This window comes from Prinia subflava, chromosome 1 (assembly GCF_021018805.1).
Source record: "Prinia subflava isolate CZ2003 ecotype Zambia chromosome 1, Cam_Psub_1.2, whole genome shotgun sequence".
In the NCBI taxonomy this organism is placed as follows: Eukaryota; Metazoa; Chordata; class Aves; order Passeriformes; family Cisticolidae; genus Prinia; species Prinia subflava.
Window position 1 is genome coordinate 32,139,624 of NC_086247.1, and position 22,929 is coordinate 32,162,552.

At 39.4% G+C, this 22,929-nt stretch overlaps 1 protein-coding gene across 3 annotated transcripts in view; it reads left to right on the forward strand.

Annotated features, from left to right (window-relative positions):
• STAU2 (staufen double-stranded RNA binding protein 2) overlaps positions 1–22,929 on the forward strand; it is a 171,224-nt gene that overhangs the window by 96,930 nt on the left and 51,365 nt on the right. For 2 of the 3 annotated variants that reach the window (XM_063392463.1, XM_063392455.1), the window contains exon 13: positions 13,060–13,173. The exons of the other annotated variant lie outside the window; for it this stretch is intronic. In XM_063392463.1, coding sequence (XP_063248533.1) covers positions 13,060–13,173 — 114 coding nt within the window. The remainder of the gene's footprint in view (positions 1–13,059; positions 13,174–22,929) is intronic. 3 annotated transcript variants of the gene reach the window in all.

Genomic DNA, 22,929 nt, shown 5'->3' on the forward strand with positions numbered 1-22,929 from the left:
AAAGCACCTAAACACCATTTTCAAAATCGACACGGGCCCTATGGGTGCTAATAAGAAGTAATTTAAAGCTGTAAACTCATTAAAAAAGGTAGAACCTGCTTGGGATTTCCATAAACACTGGTGCAGATTAGGTACCTAACCTCCACATCACTAGCTAGTTGGGGCACCCTGCATACTGTTTTGCAAACTTGGGCTATTGGTTTTTTGGAGGCAAGGGTTCTATGCACTGAATCTGTTGTAATGAAGACAGTTGTAGTTATAGTGTTAGCTGCCAGAGAGAGTGTATTTTCAAAGCTCCCTGCAAATGAATGAATCAAAAGGTATATTTTAGCAAACCTCCAGATAAAACCAAAGAGAGATAGTGCAGCAAGTGCTAAAAGCAAGAGTGTAAATCCAGGTGATACCATTCTGTCCTCAAATATGTTGGCTTTGGACACAGTTTGTGGCCACTGTCAGCTTGGAACTGGAATACCAGAAAATGTGCTAGTGCTGAAGAATACAAAAATCTCATTACTTGTTCAAAGTAGAAAACCCAAATAATAAATAAAGGAAGCTTTTGAAATTACAGCATCAGGCTTCTTGGCATCATTAATGTAAAACAGATTTGAAAGCTATATCAGCAAAATGTTTTTAAATAAATGGTTCTTTGAAGATACTATCTCCAAAAATCAGGAAAAAATAGGATATTAAAAACTGAAGATGTTTGCAGGATTGTGTTAGAGAAGAGTACTTTTGAAATAAGACTGTTAAATACAATATTTATTTACCCACATTTGGAGCCAAGACCCCCTATAATTCTATGTATGTAGCTATACATCTAGCCCCTTCCCTCCCCACACCCCCAGAACCACTGGAGACTTCTCTCCCAGCAGGAAGTATTAGTGAAATTATTCTAAAATAGCAGTGTACAGTCAGGCCCAGAGGGAACTGTGATCAGCTGATTTGCCTTAGCTTTAACACTCGAAGGACAGTGGGAATTATTGAATTTATATTAAAAATATAGTGATTACTTACTCTTGAACCCCCTTCAAGCAGCTTGAGACTCACTGTGCTGCCATATATTATCAATACCTGCTTCTGTAAAACAAGCAGTGGAGTTGGGCTTTTTTCTCCTGTCCTGGTGCCTGAGGTCTTAGTCAGGTGTACCATCACTGTTTCTGCTCCTTGCTCAGATCAGTTTTTGTAAAATGATGTGTGGAATGATGCTGTGCTCTGTCTTCCCCAGAAGTATTAAAGCCTGGCTTCTGGCAGAAGGGTATTATCTCCTGTGTCCTTGTACTGTGTTCTTGTGCCATGCTCAGTGGCCGGTACAATCATCTCAACAGCAATGTTTGTCTCTTACCCTCAGGGAGTATAAATACCTTTAGAAATGGTTGACAAAGCCCTCATTATCTCAGTTTCTGTGTCTTCTGAAAGCTATGGGGTTTTTTTCTAATGGGAAGTTTGCACTTTCACCAATTACCCAACCATTGCCTGATGTTCTGATGATTATAGGCTTTTGTTGTAGGTTAACTCTGGTGGGCAGCTTAAGCCCCACACAGCTGCTTGCTCTCTCCCCCCTGGTGGGATAAGGGAAAGAATCAGAAGGGCATGAGTGATAAAACTCAGGAGTTGAGATGAAGACAAAAGCTGTGTGTGCAAGCAAAGCAAAACAAGGAATTCATTCACCACTTCCTGTGGGCAGGCAGATGTTTGGCCATCTCCTGAAAGCAAGGCTCCATCCCATGTGGCGGTGACTTGGGAACACAAGTGCCATAATGGTGAATGTCCCCCCTCCTCCTCTCCCCAGTTTTATCACTGAACAGGATGTCACAGGACTGGGATATCCCTTTGGTCAGTTGGGGTCAGCTGTCCTGGTATCCCCTCCCAGCTCCTTGTGCACCCCCAGACTGCTCACTGATGGGATGGGCTTAGGGGCAGAAAAGGCCTTGATGCTGTGCAAACCCTGCTCAGCAACAGCTAAAATACCAGTGTGTTATCGACACTGTTTTGGTCACAAATCCAGGACTTAGCTCTATACATGCGTTTATGAAGCAAATGAGCTCCATTCCAGACAAAGCCAGTGTAATCTCCACCCTTTGTTCCATACTGTTGATACTGTGCTCAGGTCCCACATTATCTGATGGATTCTCCCTCATTAACCACCTCCTCTTTCCCATCCTGGGATACATAAGTGGAAATCATTACCTTAGTCTGTGGATCACCCCTCTAAAAGTCCACAGAATGTCCATGTGTATTCAATCAGATCCCTCAGGACAGGAGAGGTGGTGTGATGCATGGAGTTACTGGGCACCAAAGACAGCTCAGGTTGGGTCACTGCTGCACTTTCACATCTTGTGAGGCTTGTCCTCCATTGGTTCAGATGGTTCCTGCTGTGCTAATTTCCATAGCATGCAATTCACATCTTGAGTTACAACAGTTTAAAAGTATTCCCATGACAGTCTCCACCTCTGGTTCCTTTGGGCCAGGTTATGGGGTATAACAACAGAGCATAATAGGGTTTGCAGCAAACTCCTCCCTTTGCTCCTAGCCTGGCTAGCAACAAGGGGTTCCTGCTGTAGTAATTCCCATGACATGCAACTCAGAACCTGGGTTACAACAATTAAAAGGTGTTTTCATTCCTATCTTCAGGCCTCATCCCTTTGGACCAGACCGTAGGATTTAGTATTGCAGTGAACCCTTCCCTTGTCCCTCCTGCAGTCTGAGATTACACACAGGCCCACAGTCCACGTGGGGCAGTGTGGACTTGTCTACACACCACCATCCTTTAGGGATGCTGCTCTGGAATGACAATATCTATAGAACACTCTCCCTGCAGGGGAGTACCTGCTCCAGTACAGATGTCTCCATGGCCATGTATGTTTTTGGTTGTACCCTCGTGATTTCAGCCACAGTTAGAGTCCTGTGATGTTGAGTTCCAGCTTGTCCAGCACAGCAATGGCAGCAGTGCCCTGGCTGTCTGCCAGCCCATTCCTGTTATCAGTATGTTCCCAGGCAGAGCAGAAGAGGATGATAAGGAGAGCAGGAAACAGCAGAAGCAAAAAGCAGTCACTAGCGAGCACTGGTTACTAATGTACATTCAGGCAAGCAGGCCCCATGGCAAGCACAGGAGCCTGACAATTAACAGCTAAACAGATACAAATTTGGTACAGCATACTCTGATCAAATCAGCTCCTCTCTCTAACCCCTCATGCCCCACACAGGGTGTCAGGAGGGATTGTTACAGGTATACCCTGGTGGGCAGCTCAGCTCCATGCAGCTGCTCGCTCTTCCCTTCAGCAGGATGTGGGAGAACAACCAGAAGGGTAAAAGTGCAAACACTCGAGGGTTGAGATATAGACTGTTCAATAAGGAAAGCAAAGCCACACATGCAAATAAAGCAAAACAAATCATTCATTCATCACTTCCCCTGGGCAGACAAGTGTTCAGCCATCCCCAGCAAAGCAGGGCTCCATCACATGTAGCAGTGACTTGTGAAGACAAACACCACCACTCCAAACACCCCCCACCCTCCTTGTTCCCTCAGCTTGGCGTGCTGAGCGTGACACCATATGGTGTGGGCTATCCCTTTGCTCAGCTGGGGTCAGCTGTCCTGGGTGTGTCCCCCCCTGGCTTCTTACCCATCCCCAGCCTTCTTGCTGGTGGGGTGGAGTGAGAAGCAGAAAAGCCCTTGATGTTGTGTGAGCACTGCTCAGCAATAAGTACCGGTGTGTTACCAACACTTTTGGTCACAAAGCCAAAACATAGCAGTAAACAAGCTACTATGAGGCAAAGTAGCTCCATCCCAGTCAAAACTGGTACAGCTTTTTATGCTTCAGTAACACCTTCTCCACTGTGTGCCACTGGCCAGAAGTCAGGAAATAGAAAAACTCCTTTTATCCATGTTACCTTACAGTCATTGCGCTTGGAAGAGGACTTACACCTATTTATCAGGTTATTTCCTACAGAACTTACCCATTTATTCAAGACTACTATCATTTTTTTGTTATATTTAAAGGGAAAAAAAATATTGACAATTTTAGGGACATCTCTGACTTGCACAAACTCCAGGCTACCTGATAATTGAGAGTCTTTACTTGGCTCTCAGAAACTTGCAGGTGTCCTGCTACTGAAAATCACCTTGACATCTCATGGCTGTGTTATGTAGGAATGGACTTCTAGGTCTCCAAACCTTGATTTATACATGACTAGCCAAAAAAAGGAAAATATGTTGGGAATGTGAAATAGAGGGAGAGATAAAACAGAACAAGATGATAGCAAGAACTGATTTTAAGAGAGAGCTTCATGTAAAAAATCAAAGCACCTGGACTTCATTGCATTCTGGTTTATAAGTTTTCTTAATCACCTAACTTCTGAGGGAAGGTAGGCAGTACCACAGCTGATGGCAGTGACCCAAGGTAGATCTACAAGAAGTGGTTTTATAGTTTGCTTTTATTTCAGAAATGATTCTGTAGACTACAGACCATCTAGTTCATATTATCTTATTTTTGACCTTAAGGGAAGTCAAAATGATGGTAGCATTTTGCAAAAAAATAAACATAAAAATCATAAAAATCATTCTCATATGAGTTTCCATAAGGAAAGGTATGCAATATGGAGATGTAGCCTATTTGTTCACAGAGCATACTGCAGGAGGTAGTATTTGCTGCAGCAAGAGTCTTTCCAAATTGACTCGCAAGTATGCAGAATTAGGGAAACAAATGCAGATCTAGCACAAGCTATCCAACTAGCTGGCTTCTGGCCAGAATTCTGTCTAAACTAGCTTTCTTCTGTTCTGGCCATTGTTGCCTCTCTCCCTATTTCAAGCCCTTTATTCAAGCACTTCTGAAGTTTTGCTCTTCTTGTCTCCAGAAACAGCCAGGTGCCTCTTTTTTTGTTTCAGTTTCTGAAAGGAAAGAAGGTAAACAGAGAATAACTGGCTACTGGTGGTGTGTGGCTCCTCAGGTGTGGTGTGGATGTCACCTTGGTAACATTTTAGCTTGTCTGCTTGGCATCTTATAAGTAATAGTTTGAAATCCTCCACATATCCCTGCGTGTAACTTGGTCTGTGGAAAAAATGTGAGTTGTATTTTGATAGCCAATTTTAGAATTTAGGGGATTTATGTATGAGAAAGTTTAAAAGCTATCAGGATCTCTCAAAATACTGCAGCCAGCACTAAACACACCGGACTGCATTCTCTGCCAAAATCTTTCTCAGTAAATCCTAATGTGACTTGATAACTTAGCTACAGACCTTGGCTTGGAATAGAGCCCAAACTTTGAAAGACTGGAAGTTTCAGTTGGCAAAAACGTGAAGGTGCAGTGGTGAATTCATAACAGACTGGGGTTTAGTTTTAATTATAGTAAGGGAATTCAGCTCTCAAGAAAAAACGCTTAAAAAGAGAAGCAACAGGAAAGGTGAAAGAGAAAGGAGACAAGTTAGAGTTTGTTCCCCTCTCTGTGACTGAAGCTGAGGCTTTCAGAGAAGGTTTATTTGGCTGTCTTCTCCTTCAGTCTCATTCAAAACTGGAAGCGCAGCAGAGCAGGGTAATTTTTGGAAGTGAAACGGTTGTTTCTTGTTTTAATTAAAGAAAGGTGGTTCTTTATGCATACTGCCCCATTTCTAGGTTAGTGCACAACATCAGTGTCTGTACCAGCATCCTATTTCTTAGCCAATTCAGGCAGCTGATTTTCTATTCACAGTTTCACAGTGATCCTGGTCTCCATTAATGCAGTGTTTGGGGCTTTCACACGTGTTTTATAAACAGAGAATCATTAATGTTTGCTTCCCTCTTCACTTCAGTGACAACCTTCATCCTGGAAAAGAGTGTTCCTGAGAACATATTTCCATTCATGCTGTTGCTAGAAAGTTATTTCAAGCAATTTTGTCTTTGCAAACTTACCAAGTTCCTCTCTCATGTCATCAGTTGTTCAGGCTGATACCCAAGGCTCAGGCTCCTCCACTAATGCTCCATACCATGCTCATCCTCAGGGTATGTTATTAGCAAAATGTACCCTCTCACCCCTCTCCTACTTTTTAGGCCATGTGATGAAAACAGGAGATCTCAGGGTTGCCAGTCTTTTCATGTTTCCTTTGACTGTGAATTATAAAATTCATCAAAGCTTCTCTGTCTAGAAACACAGTATTTACCTGTTACATAGATGTATGGCAGGCAAGTTGTTTCTGCAAAAACCATGTCAACCCTAGTTTACATTATTTTATAGGGCTTTGCATTGTGTTAATTTCTGAATAATTAATTTACATTATTTTTATCACTTTTTTATTATTTATTTGGGGTGGAGGGCTGTATTAAGTGTTTAAACTCACTGTATTAAGCTACTCTGTCCTATGTCAACAAAAAAATATGTATCTTATTTATAGAATAGAGGAATTGAACAATGAGGCAGGTAGTTTTCAATGTAAGTGTGGGGGCATTTTTTAATAGAAACTCCCATCTCCTGATTTCAGCTTTCCTATCAGACGAACAGGTCTCTTTGCACTGCTCAGTGCCAGCCATTGTAAACGTAGTTGTTCACTTTGCATGTGCTGCACAGGAACACTGTCTTTGTAAATACGTACCTGGGTTAAGATTTAACAGAGAGAAGGTGAGCAATAAGCTCCTTACCGCACTGATTATTGTCTTTGCTATGATGGCAGCTGATTTTCTGTATTGTGAAGCCGAACATCACATCCAGAGGTCGGATAGAGCTGGGTCTCCCTTGCTTGACTGAGCATAATATATGGCTCAACCTTCCAGTTCTCATGAATCACTGAAACAGGAGCTCTGAATTCAGAGGATATCTAAATAACAGGGAAATAAAACCCTGTACAAGCTTCTTCGGCTCAGACTTGCACTGCACTTAGCAGATATTTTATATATTCTCTTTGGAAACTGTATCAAATAATATTTTCCCCTCTTATTTGTACTTTGCTGCTTTTTGTAGCTGCCAAGCGTCTGCCCTGCTGTAGGCAGGAGCGTGACATACTGCCACAGTAACCTGTGACAATGCCTTTAGGTCTGCATGCTGTTGCCTATTTATGGTGCAGTAATGGCTTATTTCGCAGTCTAAACCCTAGGAGCGTATTTTAATGAAGATTTAAGGCTGTGATACAGCTGCTATTCAAACTGTGTGAGAGAGGCATGTTGGAATAGCTCAAGATTTACTGCTGCACCGTCAGTCTTTAGGCTACCAAGTGTCTTTACCCTTTGGCGCGGTAGCTCCGGTGGGAGCTGTACCCACCGCTGTGAGGCAGACACGGCGATTAATGAACCCGAGGCGCGCTAATCAAACATGTGTTTTCTTGGCACAACGATGGTGTGATATATCACATCCCAATGTACAGGCCTTTATCTTCCCTTAATGATCTAGCAAGGGGGCTTTTTAAAACGTGGGTGTTTTTCATGCGCTCCTTAGATTTGTTCCACAGGGGGTGGCCGCTGAAAACATCTGACGGGCATGCAGTTCGCCAGCGCCCTGCTGAGATTAGTAAAATACTATATTTAGTAATCGCACTACATCAAGGAACTCCAGCGTTGCAGGAAACAGTTTGATTCAATGCTCTTTTTTTGATTTTTTGATTTTTTTTTTATTGTATGCCTTATTATTTCATCTGTGATTTTTTTCCCCAACTTGAACTTGGTTTTTTGTGTCTATTTTTCAACTTTTTTTAAAAGATTTGTTTAGATGGTGGGATTTCCCCACCCTTTCTTTTTCTTTTTTTTTTTTTTTTTTTTTTTAAAGGACTTGTAAAACAGGTAGTAAGAATGAAAATCTATCTTATACTGCTCTGTGTCTGAAGCAACTGGTCTGATATTTGTTAGAAAACCTCTGTGGGTAATACATAATACAAAGATTCATGCTTTTAAGTACTAGAATACTATATGGTGAAAGCTCCTAAAATTGGCTTCGAGGAAATGGTGGAAATGAACACGTATATTAAATTTATTTTGGTGCCAGAAGTATTTCTTCACCACTAAATAACCATGAAACAGACTTGGAGCTCAAACAGGTTTATTTCGTTTTTTCTTTAATAGTTGACATGACTAACTGTAAATGAACAACATAAAGTGGAAGATGAAAGACCCATATGGAAAAGACAGCTTTCAACCAGGATGCTAAATGAAGTAAACTGTTTCATGAGACTCTTGTCCAAATCAAAATTACTATTCTAACATCTGATTTCTGAGCCCTATCTGGTTTTCTTCTTGCTATAAATCCAAAGCAGACAATGTAAAATCTTGAAAACTGTTCTGTAAGCTCAGGACTAAATAGAGTGCTCTCCCTTTAAGGGGCAGATTTAAAGGAATACCATCCTTTGTTCTAGCAAAATAGTCCAGACCTGTCAATCCGGAAGATTTGTGCATTGCTGAACATAATGGCATTTTATTACCTAGTTTATTTCTGTCTAGCATTCTAAGACTCCTGCTGGTGCTTTGACTCAGAGTAGTTTTCACTTTGGAAACTTGAACTCCAGTGTCACAGATGACTTCTTTCTTTTGGTAATTTGTATTATTATTTGGGGTTTTTTTTAACTGTTAAATGTTCAAGAAAGAAAATGTTTGTCCTGACAGAAGTTGTGTTTCAAACTGTGAACATCTAAGCAGCAGTGTGTGAAAAGAGTAGCCTTTGTTTTTGCTCCCCTCAGACTCTTGTTAGTTAACTCATTTCTAACAGTAGTTTGGGATATTATAGTCAAGCTTAATGATTAAGTAGTGGTACAACAGGTCCTTCACCCTCCTCAGCTGTGATTCAGTAAACCACAGCCCTTGTCAATGCAAAAGAATAGACATTCAAATTCAGACATGCATTCTGAAGGCCAGCAGACTATGCTGTTCTCGAAGTTAGAAACATTGTATTTATGGAATAATTTCTGCAGTTTAACTACAGCCATTATCTGAAATTGCATATTGATCCAGTTTTTTAAAGCAGCTTCTTGCAAGATAAATCCTGAAATATTTTTGCAGTTTCCATCAGAGCACTTGCAAGTAGAGAGGGGTATTATATATAGTAAAGGTAGGTTGAAGAGACATCTTTGTATAAATATGAGAGAAAAGGGAAATTTCCTGCTTGTGAAGCAGCATTATGATGAAAGTACCCTAAAATGTAATTTCCTAGTGTAGTTTACTTTCCCCTATATAAAATAGTGTATGAAGTTAAGAATTCTGGCTATGCCATTCCCCATTTAGTTGTAACATTGTAAACATTCCTCTTATATCTTCCTTTATGTGTAGCTATAAATGCCCATCAAAATATTTGCATCTCTTCAGTAATTTAAAAGACTAAAAACAAGGGGCCAAATTTCATCATAAGTTGTCAAGTGTTTTCAGACCTTCACGAAAATTTGTGTTTCCACACTCCAGTGAATGGTGCCCATCCATGCATACTCATACCACCCTGCTTGTTCCTGACTGAGGCAATCTAAATGAATAAACACTTCCATGTCATGTGAATATGGAACATGAAAGCACACGTGTGTGAGTAAATCCATGGCATTGTGCAAAGATATGCTTCTGTACTTCTGTTTCTGTATTTTGATGCCCGGGGTGCCCTTTGTGTGTTACACACCGAGGTTTTGTGCCCTGCCCGCACAGCGCTGTGGAGGGCTGTGTTTGGGATTCTTGAGCTGGCTATACATGATTTATCTCAGGTGTATGTAGTCACCCAGGAGAAAAGTTGGCAGCGTTGTGTGCTTTTCCCAATAAATGAGCAGTTTCATTTAGAATTATTGCCAGGATCTTGTTGTGGTGACACTGTTTTGTGCTGTGTAGACAAACCTTGGAGGAGAATTGCATGTAAATCAGTCATAATAGTCTGAGGTTGCAGTCTTGCATTTTACTGAGAAACTTGCACAACTCTTGCTAGAGACATCTGTATGCTGGTTGTTGTTTTCTAACCATATCCTAATTCTTTTCCATCAAATCTCTGCTTATATGTTATCTAAATAAAACATTCTGAATTTTAATGAGTGAAATTTCATTGCTGTTTAATCCTTAAATGCACTGAGCTAATCTGTGAGTGTCCCTTAATTATAAAAAGTGAAGCCGGGAAATTAGATCCTGGACATGGAGAGTAATTATTTTCATAACTCTTTTGTTTTTACCTCCATAACATATGGAAAGAGAAGATGACCAATTGTGGTTAGGCCAGAGGTCTTAATGATGGGTTATAGTCGCAGCACTGCCAGTCAGTCCAGTCCAGCTTGGATGAGTCATTTTAGGTCTGTCCACAAAGTGTCCTTACCTGCCTAACGGAGGTATGGTCAGATGGGCTGTAGTTAAGCACTCCTGACTCTTTAAGGCACAGAGGAACTTAGAAAAGTGTTATTTTTATTGTCATGAATCTCAATAATGGCTTCATAATCACCGTCAGAGCATTTGGCCAGCCTTCAGTCATCACTCCTTGATCATGGACACTGACTTGGGTATTTGCTGTGCTCTGCCTTAAAGGATATGATATTCCTGAAAGAGTTTTACAGACTTCCAGATTCTTCCTACACTTAGTAATAATAGCATGGACATATAAAACTGAAGTATTTGCAACATGCTGCTGGACAAAACCCGAGAAGTATCTGCTGCTATTTGGACTATTTGATAATTATTTGACTACCATTATTTTTTTTTGAGTGCCTATTTTGGACATTCTGCTCTAATAGGTAAATTAAAAAGCCCCAGATTTTGGCTCATAGCTCGAACTTGAAGGGGAAAGGAATAATGTAGTGTGAGAATGTAGCAACTGGACTGATAAATAACAAAACAGGATTACTGGGAAATTGCACATACGCATGCCAAATGCAGAAGTCTGCATGTTTCTTCTGACTGCACAAATCTGTAGACTAGAGAGATTTGATGAAAGGACAAAGTTTTATTTGTTCCTATTCAAAGTTCAGTCTTTTGTCTTTTATATCACTATTCATATCATTAATATAGAAAGTGGGTTTTTTGGTTCAGCTGAAGAGCTTCAACAGAGCAAGAGATAATTAGAGAACTGTTGTCTGAGAAGTTACAGAATAATGGCCTTGATACATTGAGATGAGGCCAAAAGTGCATAATGAAATCCCTTTGGGAAAGTTAAGCCTATAGAGATACCAAAATTCTGAATTTATTGCAATTTCAATGTGGGACTCTAAAGGGGATGTGAGTCAAACGTGCTGTTGCAGATAGTAGTGTCATGGAACACTAACAGTCTTTCCTCTGGCTGTCTCCTGTTCTTTCAGCTTGTTAGTCATGCTTTATTCCAGTGGACACTAGTGAATTGTACACTCATATTATTCTGACCAAAGCCCACAAACATGCTGTACAGTTCAGAAAGCGCCATTTTCCCATTTCTACATCTGTGCTTTTCTTGGTCACCACATCTTGCCCCTTTTGCGATGTCCTATTTGCGGCACAGAACCGTCCTCTTGATCTTTGCTGCCCCATTTCTCACATCGCATTCCCACAATACAGAGCAGAAAATCTAATTTGCAACTAGTTGTGGAAGCTTGATAAGCCTTTGTCATAACAGTAGTCCCTGACATTTAAAGGACTTCAGTTTATATTTGTCAGCCAGATTTCATACCTTCATACCTCTTTCAATTAATCAAAGTTAAACCATTGTGTATGTGAAGGGGCCTCTTGTGGTTTCTAAGTAAGTAGTATGGCTTTTCTGGCAGAGAGCCACAAGCAATTTAGTAGGCACATACTGTGGGGGTTGAGAGGAAGAGAGACAGGAATAATCCAGAGGGCTTTAAGAAGGGCTGAATGAAATCAGTATTTCTATAGACAGGACAAGACTTTTGCACTCTGTATCTTACTTTTGGCCATGACAAAACTGTTTTGGTGTGTTGTGAGTAAAGTAATTCTGAAACATAGCACCAACTTGGTTTTCCTCCTACTCAACCAGTTTTGCACTGGTTTTACTTCAGTTGAAATATTTCCAATTTGCACCTGTGGCAGAGAGGAGTTAGGCACAAGGGATTTAATACATGGTTTACAATTGCCATGTTGTCACTAAACTGTTTGCACAGGAATAAACCTAATGTAGCTCCTAACTGTCTTGAGAAATAGCAGGATTTATTTGGTAGCCTAAAAGTCAGGATGAGACTTTACCATGTACCTTTTGCCTGAGAGCTATACAGCTGTAAATAGATACTAACATAAAAGGTCTGTCTCCAGCAGAGCTGATCTCTCTTTCCAATTCTGACAGGGGTCACATAGGCAATGTAAATTACCACCATAAACTAAATTCCACCTCTCCTGTAGAACAAAGTGCTTGATCTGCCTGTCTAGAAGTCAGGAGCTATGCAGAGAACTGTAATATTTCAACAATTCAGCATGAGTGGCTGTTCTTAATAATGAAATGCTAGCAACATATAATTTCATTTTGTTTCGTCATGTTAAAATCCATCCTTTCTTCAGGGGATTTAAAAACCAGCTGAAGGGAACCTGAGGACAAAGAGAATAATTCAAGTAGAAGCACTATCTTCCTCTGTATTTCATGCAAGTTCAGGTTCAACATGCACATCTTGATGCCCACAGGGAATGAGTTACTGTTAGAAAAGGATAATCTAGACATCTCAAGAAGAACATGATTTCTCTATTTTATCTGTCATTTTGATTTAATTGAAATATGTACTACAATAGGAATGTCAAAAGAGTTAGTGGATTTTACTAGAAATGAAATTGCAGTTGAAAAATTTGAACTATTATTGGCAAGATTTGGAGGTTATAATGATTTACTTGGGTGTTTTATAACTAAGCTATGTTGTGCTGTTAAAAATGACATGTAGGTTGGAAACTTTAACTCAAAGCTAGATTCTTATATAGATACAACATCTTGAATTCAGTCTGAAAGATGTCAGAATCTCAAGAATTCAACACTTAAAAAATTATGCAACAGGCATATCATGGAAAATTTGGCCCCAGTTCAGCATGTGACTATCTAGACTATTTTACACCCTTCTTTTTTGATATTAAAGATGAATTCAATGTAAATGACTGGAATTCTTCTTACAAGCTTGTTGGAGAGGGACAGTATTTTAGCATGCCTCCCTTGTGCAAACCTGGTGTTTAGCAGATTACGTATGTTATTCTGTTATAGGTACACTACAGTGATAGACAAAATGGCAAAGAGTGTATGACCTGTTTGACACTGTCTCCTGTGCAGATGACTTTCCAAGGTATCGGGAGCTCCATTGAAGCCAGCCATGACCAGGTATAATACCTTCACCCCGCACTCCTGTAATTTTATTAATATCTGGTAAGGCCAGAATGTCAGCATTAGTAAATTTGAAATTTCGACACACCTTGTGCTTTCCGTATGGCATGTTCTTGTCACAGGGATTTGCCTCTCTTGCCCTACTAAAATCCTGATCAGATCTAAAGAGTGAAATGAAAAGGAGACAAAACTATATTGCCTTTTACATATTTTTAAGACATATTAGGAAAGACTGAAGAGCTTGCTTTGGTTTTAAAGTCAGATGTAAGGTTTCTGCAAAGGTTTTATTTGCTTTTATATGTGTATCAGGTCTTGTCTATCCTATTTTTGCTAGGAGATTATGAGTAGTTGGAAAAGCAGAGATGAAGCCATCATCTCTATCCATCATGTGTCACAAGAAACTGACATTTGAGAGGGGAAAGGGATTTTTAATCAGACTGTGTAAAACTCCCATTTTGTTTGGCTGTTGCTAAAACATTTAATTTAAGGTTCTGGCAAAAAGCCAGAAGGAAAAAAAAAAGGCTCAATGTTAATCATTTATCATCCTGTTGCTTCAGATGGGAACTGAGGGGGACTTCCATTCTTGTTGTCTTGTCCTCCAACACTCGTATGTATAAGAGCATGACAAGACTTTGATACTCTGAAAGTACTAAAAGCAAACAAGTAGAAGAAAACACTAAACCAAACCTTGCACCTTTCATGTCTTCAGTAGATTAGAAAAAATTACTGTGTTTACTTGCTTTTGCAGGTTATCTTTAAATGGTACTGTGTTCACATTTGCTGTACATTTTATCAGACTCTATGCAAGATTCTCTAAGAATAAAAAGGAAAGCTGCTTTAAGAATTAGCAGAATTAGTTACTTCTGGGGAAGAGTTTTGGACATTCTTAGCCATGTTTTTGTTTGGTGGGTTTTTTATTGAAAGTTCCTAAGTTAGTTGTTAACATAAACTAAGCCCATTAGTTATTTACATGGTAACATGAAGATACTTCCTGCCTTTAAGTGTTTGGTGTTTTACAGTAATGGAAAGCTGTGGTAAGTCAGACCATACTTTGACATTCAATTCTCATTTCATCCAGCAACTTGTTTATGCTGCTCTAAAGCTGCTTCATTTTTCTTTCAGTAAAGATAGGCTTTTAAAATATAGTTAGAACACAAGTATGATATTTAGACATTTCAATGAATTTAAGGTGGTCCCTGTCAATTTGGTAACAACTAAATTCTGGGCCACCAGCCAGCTTGGCCTTTGTCTTAGCATTTATTTAGGCTAGAGTATGATATGTAAACAGAGAAAAGACTGTAAGCAAAAAGCACATTTGAGCCATCTAAATAATTATATATTTAAGACCTCTAGATGAAAATGTTGGATTGAGCCTGCAAAGTCAAGCACACAGAAATTAGGAAATTCCAGATTATGTGCAGCATTAGTTTCATCCCAAATGTACCCATTCAGTGCTCCAAACAGGATATTCTTCTGAGAAGAAAAGAAATTTGTGCAAAATCACATAGATAAAAGATTATATCATAGCACATTCACAAATAGGTAGAAATTAATTTACTTGGGCCATTGTGTAGCTGGAATTTCCTCATCTTGTTTCAATTTGAAGTTTAAAAAATGCTCATAATTGGTTTTAGTTACGTAATTTTCCACAGGCTTCTTAAAATGGAAAGAAAAATGTTTTGTTATTGCATGATGGGGTGGTTGTTGTGTTACTGAACCCACATCACTTGTGCAAAGATTTAATCTGAGCCAAGAGCAAAAGAAAATAATTATCTGAAAGCCAAATGCCAACCAGTGGCTCACAAAAAAGATCCACTCACTGGACAGGATGCACAAATTTCTGCTCATGACTTTCCTAACTGTCAAAGGAATTTAATTTTCTGGGGAAGAGGGATGCTATTGATGGGTTGTGTTTGATAAGGGGGTAGCAGGACTAGATGAAATCATCATTTTCCATCACCTGAATAAATAGAGACAAATGAATCATTAGCAAGCCAAGTGTATGTCAGGCACTGGAATTAATAAATTAATGACAATTTTAGGGCTATTAATGGACTAACTAAATGAAAATTACCCTTTTCTCCCTCTTTTTGTTCCTGTGTGCTTGGTATGTTTCTCCTAGTTTCCTACAATTTTACTCACAGTAGGCTGATTTGATGGTTATTATTCTTTTAAAAGTAGGAGACAGAAATGCTGCATCTTTGCCAAACTGAACTTCATTTTAAAGTGTCATATTAAATAAGTGCAAGATAACTGTATGCTATGAAACTTGAATTTTAGAATTCTCCTTTAACTTTTGTAATCTGTCACTTTTAAATCATGTCTGTAGTATTTTGTGGCTATTAGGATGGGCTGATCACCTGGAAGCCTGTGATTTCAGTGGAGGGATGGGGATTTCTGCCTCAGTAGTGAGGCCTGGCGTAGTTTGACATCAGGAACTGTCAGCTTCTGTGCTTATGAAGATAATTTTTCACACATTCATTTTAAATTATTGATTCAATAATTTCTAGAGGTTTTTTATGGAACACTTTAGGAATGAGACTGGAATATTTGGGGGGAAAAGGGGTGAAAAGTGTTGTATGAGAGTACCTAACAAAAAAAGCTATGTGCAGATTTGTCACTATATTGTGGCAGAAGAACCAGAGTGCTGTGGTACCTGGCAGCTGATGAAAAAAAAACCCCAAGAAATAGAAATGAAAATATAAAAAAAAGAAAACTATGTTGCCAATGACATCTCCAGTGCTATAGAATACACTTTTGGACAGGACTTGTCTTTTGTAATGTGTCTCCCTACTCATATCCAGTGGGAGATTTGTTACCCAGCAGATACCAGAGTGGTTACAATCCTACATAAGTACATTATCTGGCTGTTTCAAATATGTCAAGACTTGACACTGCAGTTTTTCAACTCTCTTGCTCTTTTCCTGTACTCTGTAGGGAGTTTTCATTCTTTAGATTGGTTTAGCTTGTGATTTTAATGAGTTCAAATATTTTCCCCACATACTTCATCTGAGCAATTTCAGATTAATATAAACATATCACACTGCTACACTAATTAGTGTGTATTTCGAACGTCTGATTGACAAGGCGTATCTCATTTGGTCACGAAGCAGTATTGTGGGAGCAACTGCTGATCTTTCAGCTTTCTTTTGACAAAAAGAAAAAAATGAGAAACATTTCTAAAGCACCACTGCAGTCTATCCTGCCTCATATTTTGCTGGGTTTTGCTTTTTTTGTGGGTTTTGCTTTCAGGTATGGCAACCTCTTTTATAAAAATTTAATGGGGTTCATAATTTTTTTTCCCTGAATGATTTCTTTCTATTTTTTCTGTTTCCCGTTACCTGACTATAACTTTAAAATTCTCTTTCCTTAACAGCAACTATTAATAGCAACTATTCTTTAGAGGTTTTTTTCAGTAAAATTCAGTTACAAGTAGCTATTAGTTAAAATGGTCACCACTTTCTATTGATTTTCTCAATAAAAGCTGAGTTTCTCCTTAATGGTAGTAAAGCCTGGTGTTTTTTACATTGCTGTGGGACTGGAGACTACCTATTCTCAGGGCTTGTGATGGACTTCAGGCACATATTGTAAAGCTGGGGAATTAATTGAAAGTGGGTGATTTAAAGTGGTAGAAAGGAAATCCAGATAGGTTTTTGTGTCAATGAGAAAGTTCAAGATATGAAAAGCAGGATACAGAAAAGGGAAAAATTCATAGATAGGAGGCTACATAAGCAAAAATAGTTGGAATGAAGCAGAAAACTAAAAAAGTGCAGGGAAGTGGGGCAGTGAATGTCTGAAGGCCACAGAAGTGGGATAAAGAAAGTTGGAGCTAAGCAGAAGGGGTGATCAAAAATCCCACCAAAAAAAGGTGTCTTCTGCACTGCCACATCTCAAAGTATTGAAACCTGTATTTCTTGTTACTGCTACAAATAAATATCTTCCAGTTTTAGTGAACTGTGACACATGAAGAGTTCTTTGAATTCTTGAGAGCAGGCACACTAAGAACTGTAAGTTAGAAGATATAATGCAGCAATTGAAGGAAATGGAGATTTATGTTTTCCCTGGAAGACTCCAGTCAATACCTTAAAGTTGTTATAGATGTACTGCACTCAACAAATATCACTGGATTCACTATAATGGTGGGTAGGTTAAATTTGGTGCCCTGTGTCAAACAAGACAGCCTGTGACATAGGTTCAGTCTAAGAAGTGACATACTTCTGCTGTGCCTCCTTGAATAAGTCAGTGTCAAACTCAGCTTCCACGTTTACATGTATATTTTAGAAACTTGCAATGTTACCATCTTTAGTGGCTTTATAATAATTGTTTTTCTGGATGTTACAGCTCTGAGTGACTGAGTGCTTTGGGGTATCACACTCCTATGGTTGTCATAGCTGTGAAAGAATAAACATCTTGGGTGCATTCTTAAGGCTTACTGAACAGCAGGCAAATTAAAAGTATGAACGTTCATTTTTATATGAAATTATTTTCAAGTCAGTGCTAGTGATGAAAAAGAACAGCTTGGGCCCATTTTGAGAGTTTGAATGCTTGCCATGGAGTACTCTGCCTGTACAAGTGAATTTTTAGCTCCAAGTAACTTAATGTTCATTGAGGAGTGACCAGTTCTCTACTTGAATTTCAGGAGGCAGATCAAAGAGTAGTGCATTTTCTTAAAGTCTCATTGCTTTAATACTTTTTTTATCATTTTGGAGGTTTTAACCATATGCATGTTTTCTAGAGCTGGCAATACTGTCCATTTGTTTATTACTGAGTTCAGCTGTTTACTTCACATAATTGTGCTGTTAAAGTGATATCAATGAATATTTTATGCCTATATTTTTATTCCTTGCTTTCTTATTGTTATCCATTATATTTATGTTTCATATTAGACTGTAGTTTTAGAACTCTTCTGCACTTTGCCATGCACAGAATAGAATACTTTTATTTTGCAGGAAGATACTAATCATTTAATGTTACATTTAATCTACCACTTATAACACTTTTATTTTCAAGTATAAAAGTAGCTGGAAAAAGAATGATCAGGGGCAGAAATTGTAGAAGTGGAAGAGCTACTGATAAGATAGACTTGATCAGAGAGCCCAGCAGGGAGGGGATGATGGAAGGAAGATGGCACACTCAGCAGTTTCAGACGTCACTGATGGAAAGCTTGGCAGACAGCAGTGGCGAGCAAACTGAAACGTGGTCTGTATCAAACCATCATTGCTGGCCTGCAAACAGGCATCGCTGGGCAGGGCTGACAGAGACTGGGGATGCCCAGATGTGAGCAGCTCCTGATGGCATTTGAATACAGGAAGGGCAGGAATAGTTCTCAAGGAACAAAAGAGATGGCAGGCTCAAGGGAAGGTGCTTGGAGCATTAAGGTTTGAAAAGCACTGTACACTGTAACAGCAAGTACATCACACATATGAAGCTCCACATCTCTGTTACAGTCTGAGAACTGCTTGTAGAGCATGCTCAGGAGACAGATTCTAGGGAATTCAGAAAAACCAAAATAGCTAAAGGTGTAGTCAGGTAAGTATGGAGAGGAAAAGAATTTGTCCAGTGCTGTAACCAGAAAAGATAAATGGGGTTGTGGTTTTTGTTGAGATACCTTTCCAGGTCAGAAAAACAGATGATTTACTGGACACTACATTAATTCCCTTTTTTTTTTTTCTGTTTTGTAATGAGAAATTAGAAAAAAAAAAATTAGATGTTGAGATTTACTTCACAGTGGGTTTTTATGTCCTGGACATGGTCAGAAAATGAAAAAATGCCAAGATTTTCTTTTAAAAAAACATGTATCCTATTTTGTCTCTCTTTTTTTTTTTCCCCTTAGATGATGTTATATACTTCACTTGTCAGCTCATTTCTACTTTACTTATTGTAAATGCATTTATCATTTCTTCAGGATGGCTTCTTCAATAAAATGATAAAACTTTAGTTTTAGTAAATAAAGTTGTCTAGCAGTTTTCCCAAAGTTTGGCAATTCCATTACAGCCCCTTCAGCATCAGGACTTCTACCTGATCTTATGAAAACATCTTATATAACTATGTTTCCTTGTCCTTGAAGGGGGGTCTCCCTGGCTGCTGCCCTCTTCTTGGCAACTCTGTGACCTTCAGGGGTGGTGAAGCATGACCACAGCTGAGTGCCCAGTGCTCCGAAAGAGCCAGTTCACACAGGACAGAAATTTAAACCAATTTTGGTATATGGCACTACATTTCGCTCTTCTGTGCTGTCTCTTAGGTCAATGATGCAGTAAGGAGTCATCCCATCAGGTTTTAGTTAGGCACACTGGATTGTTGTCTGCTATTTGATATTTTTCCTCATCTGTTGTGCTCCCCACGCTGTGTGTGGAAGTATTGGTACATTCTCTCCGTATTCTTCATCCTCTGTTTCACATTATGTCAGTCTGGATGTACGTGACAGAACATTTGCTTTTCCCTGGCAGCTGCTAAAGTTTTCCTTGATGAGCCCAAGATCAAATGCTTGTATTTGTTCAGGAAGTGTAATCTTTAATTTTCAAAAAGTGGGTTACTAATTAACTGCTGAATGGGAAAAAAATGCAAACCAAGGCAATCCTATCTCTTTGCCAGACTCTTTCAGTCCTCTCATTCAGGGCTTCCTGAGTAGATTCCCAATGTGACTTCTTGCTGAAGATGCATAATAGGATTTTTCAGTGCTCTGTGTATGCATGTTTGTTTACACAGCAATGTCAGCAGGGTATGAAATGCTACTGTTGCAGTCTCTGCCTATCTCACATGCTTGGCATGTAACTGTAATGACAAAGAAAGACCATGTATGTTTTTGGGGCTGTCTTCCTCTGTTGGAAAAAGAGAAAAAAGGTGCAATATCCTCCTGACTGCTATTGGTGAGGTTCCACCAGAGTGGTGAGGTTCACAGGATCACACAATGCTGAGGTGAGAAGGGACCTCTGGAAATCACCTGGTCCAAGGCCCCTGCTCAAGCAAGGTCATCTAGAACAGGCTGCCCAGGCCATGTCGAGGCAGCTTTGAGTATCTTCAAAGTGGGACACTCTGCCTTGGTCGTCCTTTCCTGTTTGCTTCATCTGCAGTCCTGGCTGCTTCCTAAACTGCTGAGCTAGGTAAACAAGCTTTTAGCCAGCTCAGGGAGTTGGACTGGTCTGCTGGGGCTTAGATGAATGCCAGTGCTGAAACAAGGGAGACCTCAGGACTGCCCACCCAAGAGAGGGAGCCATCCCTTTCCACAGCAGCAAGCTCAGCTTACCTACCTTGTAAAATGTCATTTAAAGGGGATGATGCAAAAATTACCTGTACAGAGAAGTTAATTTCTTGTAGAAATGTTTGTCTTCTTTAGTACCCTTAAAGCTGTTCACTGTGCAGTAGCGTGACCTGGCACAGATAGGAGATCAGGAATGGCACATGGAGGGAGAAGAGCAGGGCTAGAGCAGCCCTGACCTGCAGAAGTTCAGCTGTTTGGAACTGCACCCTTAGTAGTTACTTACATTAAAATACCTTAGCACGCTTTCAGTGCAGTGTAACATGTGGAAGTGGAAAGAAAAGCATTAACAATATACAATAAGCCAACCTTCCATGGACCACAGGCCAGCTGTTCACTATCCTAAGTTTGCAATCTGTTTCTGGTTTGGTTGTTTTGCTGTTACTTTTAGGCTCAGTTGGGCAACAGTGGAAAGTAAAAATCTTGAATTTTCTTGCTTCTGTGGCTGTTAGAAAAGGGAAGAAGCTTGAAAGGGAAAGGTATTGGAGAAGCTTGGAAAAGCTAAAAATGTCAGTTTACTGCCTTGTCACGCTTCAGCAGGAGATTCAGCCCACTGGTATTATCAAGAAATCTAACAGATTTTTCCCCGTCAGGGAGAAACATGGGGAAGACAACAGAGGTAGGTTCTTCTCCTACTCAACAGCTAAAAATGGATAGGCATACACCTACTGGAGGAAAGTTAGTAACAGAGAGAGAGGCGAAAATCAAGTGGAAGGAGACCCACCCCCAAGTAACTTGTCTTGCAGTTGGGATTGGCAACAACCAAGATTTTTCATTTTAACCCCTGACAGACAGCATTTTAATTTTAATAGTTTTTTTCAATTTTAATTTCTTGGACTGTTAAAAGCTTTCAAAGTTATGAATTAAAACTAATACTCAGTCAAAGCTCAGCTTTTGTAGGCACCTCCATTTTAGACAAAGACTTTGGCAATGTATACACTGATCTTTGTTGCCCACCCAGTGCTAGCTAGAGCTGTTATGTGGCATTTTCCACACACTACACAAAGTAATGCTATGTCTGTTTGTTGATTTGTGTTTAATCACTTGTCATTCGGTGAAGTTGCTTAACACCCTAATTATATAATTGGCATTTCAAATTACGTTTCCTTAACCATTCTACAAGACAAAATAATGATTTGCACATGTGGCATCTGAAGAACTGTGCTTTTGCCAAAATTCTGTTTGCCACCTAATTTTTCCACCTCTCTTGAAATAATATCCCACGGCTGGCATTATGCATGCATCTAGCACAAATGAAATTTCATAGTTTTTGGTTTGCACAATTGGCATACAACCCCTTGATCTACACAGTGCAAGCAGAAACAAAATTTGACATCCTACACCCCTTCATTTCAAGGATTCATTTTAAGAAGCCAGAACCTCATAATAAATGCTCTGACAATAGACTTAAGGGGAAATAAATGAGGTCAGGAATCATATGTAATTAGTAATTAGTAACAGGTAATTTTGTAAGTATGAGCATGAGAAACTTGTGGAGCAATGCTGAGGAGCACTGTGATTAAACTCAGTTCCTAGACATCCGTGCTTTCTTCCTTGGAGCGTTTTTAAAATATCCCATCAAGAAAGAGCTGAAGACTTACGCTGGCTTGGTGACTAATGGTTTACCTGAGAAAATGACTTCACTTCCCTTTTTTACATTCTTGTCATTGATGCCCTGATGGAAAGTGTCAGACATCTCAAGCGGAAAAGGTGTTTATGCTCTTTCCTATAGCTCATTTAACATAAAATCCAAGTCCTTCTGTCTGCTTCCAAACTCATTGCCCATACAGGTTTTTTGTAGTCACAATGGGTTTCTAAGATCGTTGAGTCAGAACATCCCACTTTTTGAGACAGCAAGGAGTCACCAACCAACCTTCTCTTCAAAGCATCAAGTGTGTAATGTCCTTACTTGAAACTTGAGTTTCTGTATCCCTAGAAGCTCTATATGTACTTGTGTCCTCCATTTCGTAGCCCTTACAGACTGCCTTTGTTCCAGTGCTAATGCTTCATTCCAGCAAGATCCTTCACATATGCTGAATGTAAGACTGCTTCCAAGTAATTCACCCTCTCAAGGATCCAGGACTTGAGATAATAAACACTAGAATGGAGGTATCAAGCAAAGCCAAAGCAGTGAACTCCTAAGTTAAACTTTAAATTTTATCAATATTTCTTCATATTCATTCTTTCTCTTTCCCATCATTAGAGAGACTGTAAGACCTAGTTTTCCACAGAACCTTACGGCTGTACAAATAATTGATTTTACAGTCCAAAATCTCCTCTCTCATCCTTTATCCCCTCAAAGAAACCTCACCAGTTCAAATTGGTCCAAAATAAAGAAAAAAATGCTTCTAGCCAAAAAAAATAATTATTTTTGTACTTGGGCATTTGTAGTGAAACTAAGAAAATGGCTGAGATTTACAAAAGTGGTGGGAAAGATGATGAACTATTTTACCAATAAGCTCGAGGGTTCGCACTCTCACGCAAGATGCAGAAGATGT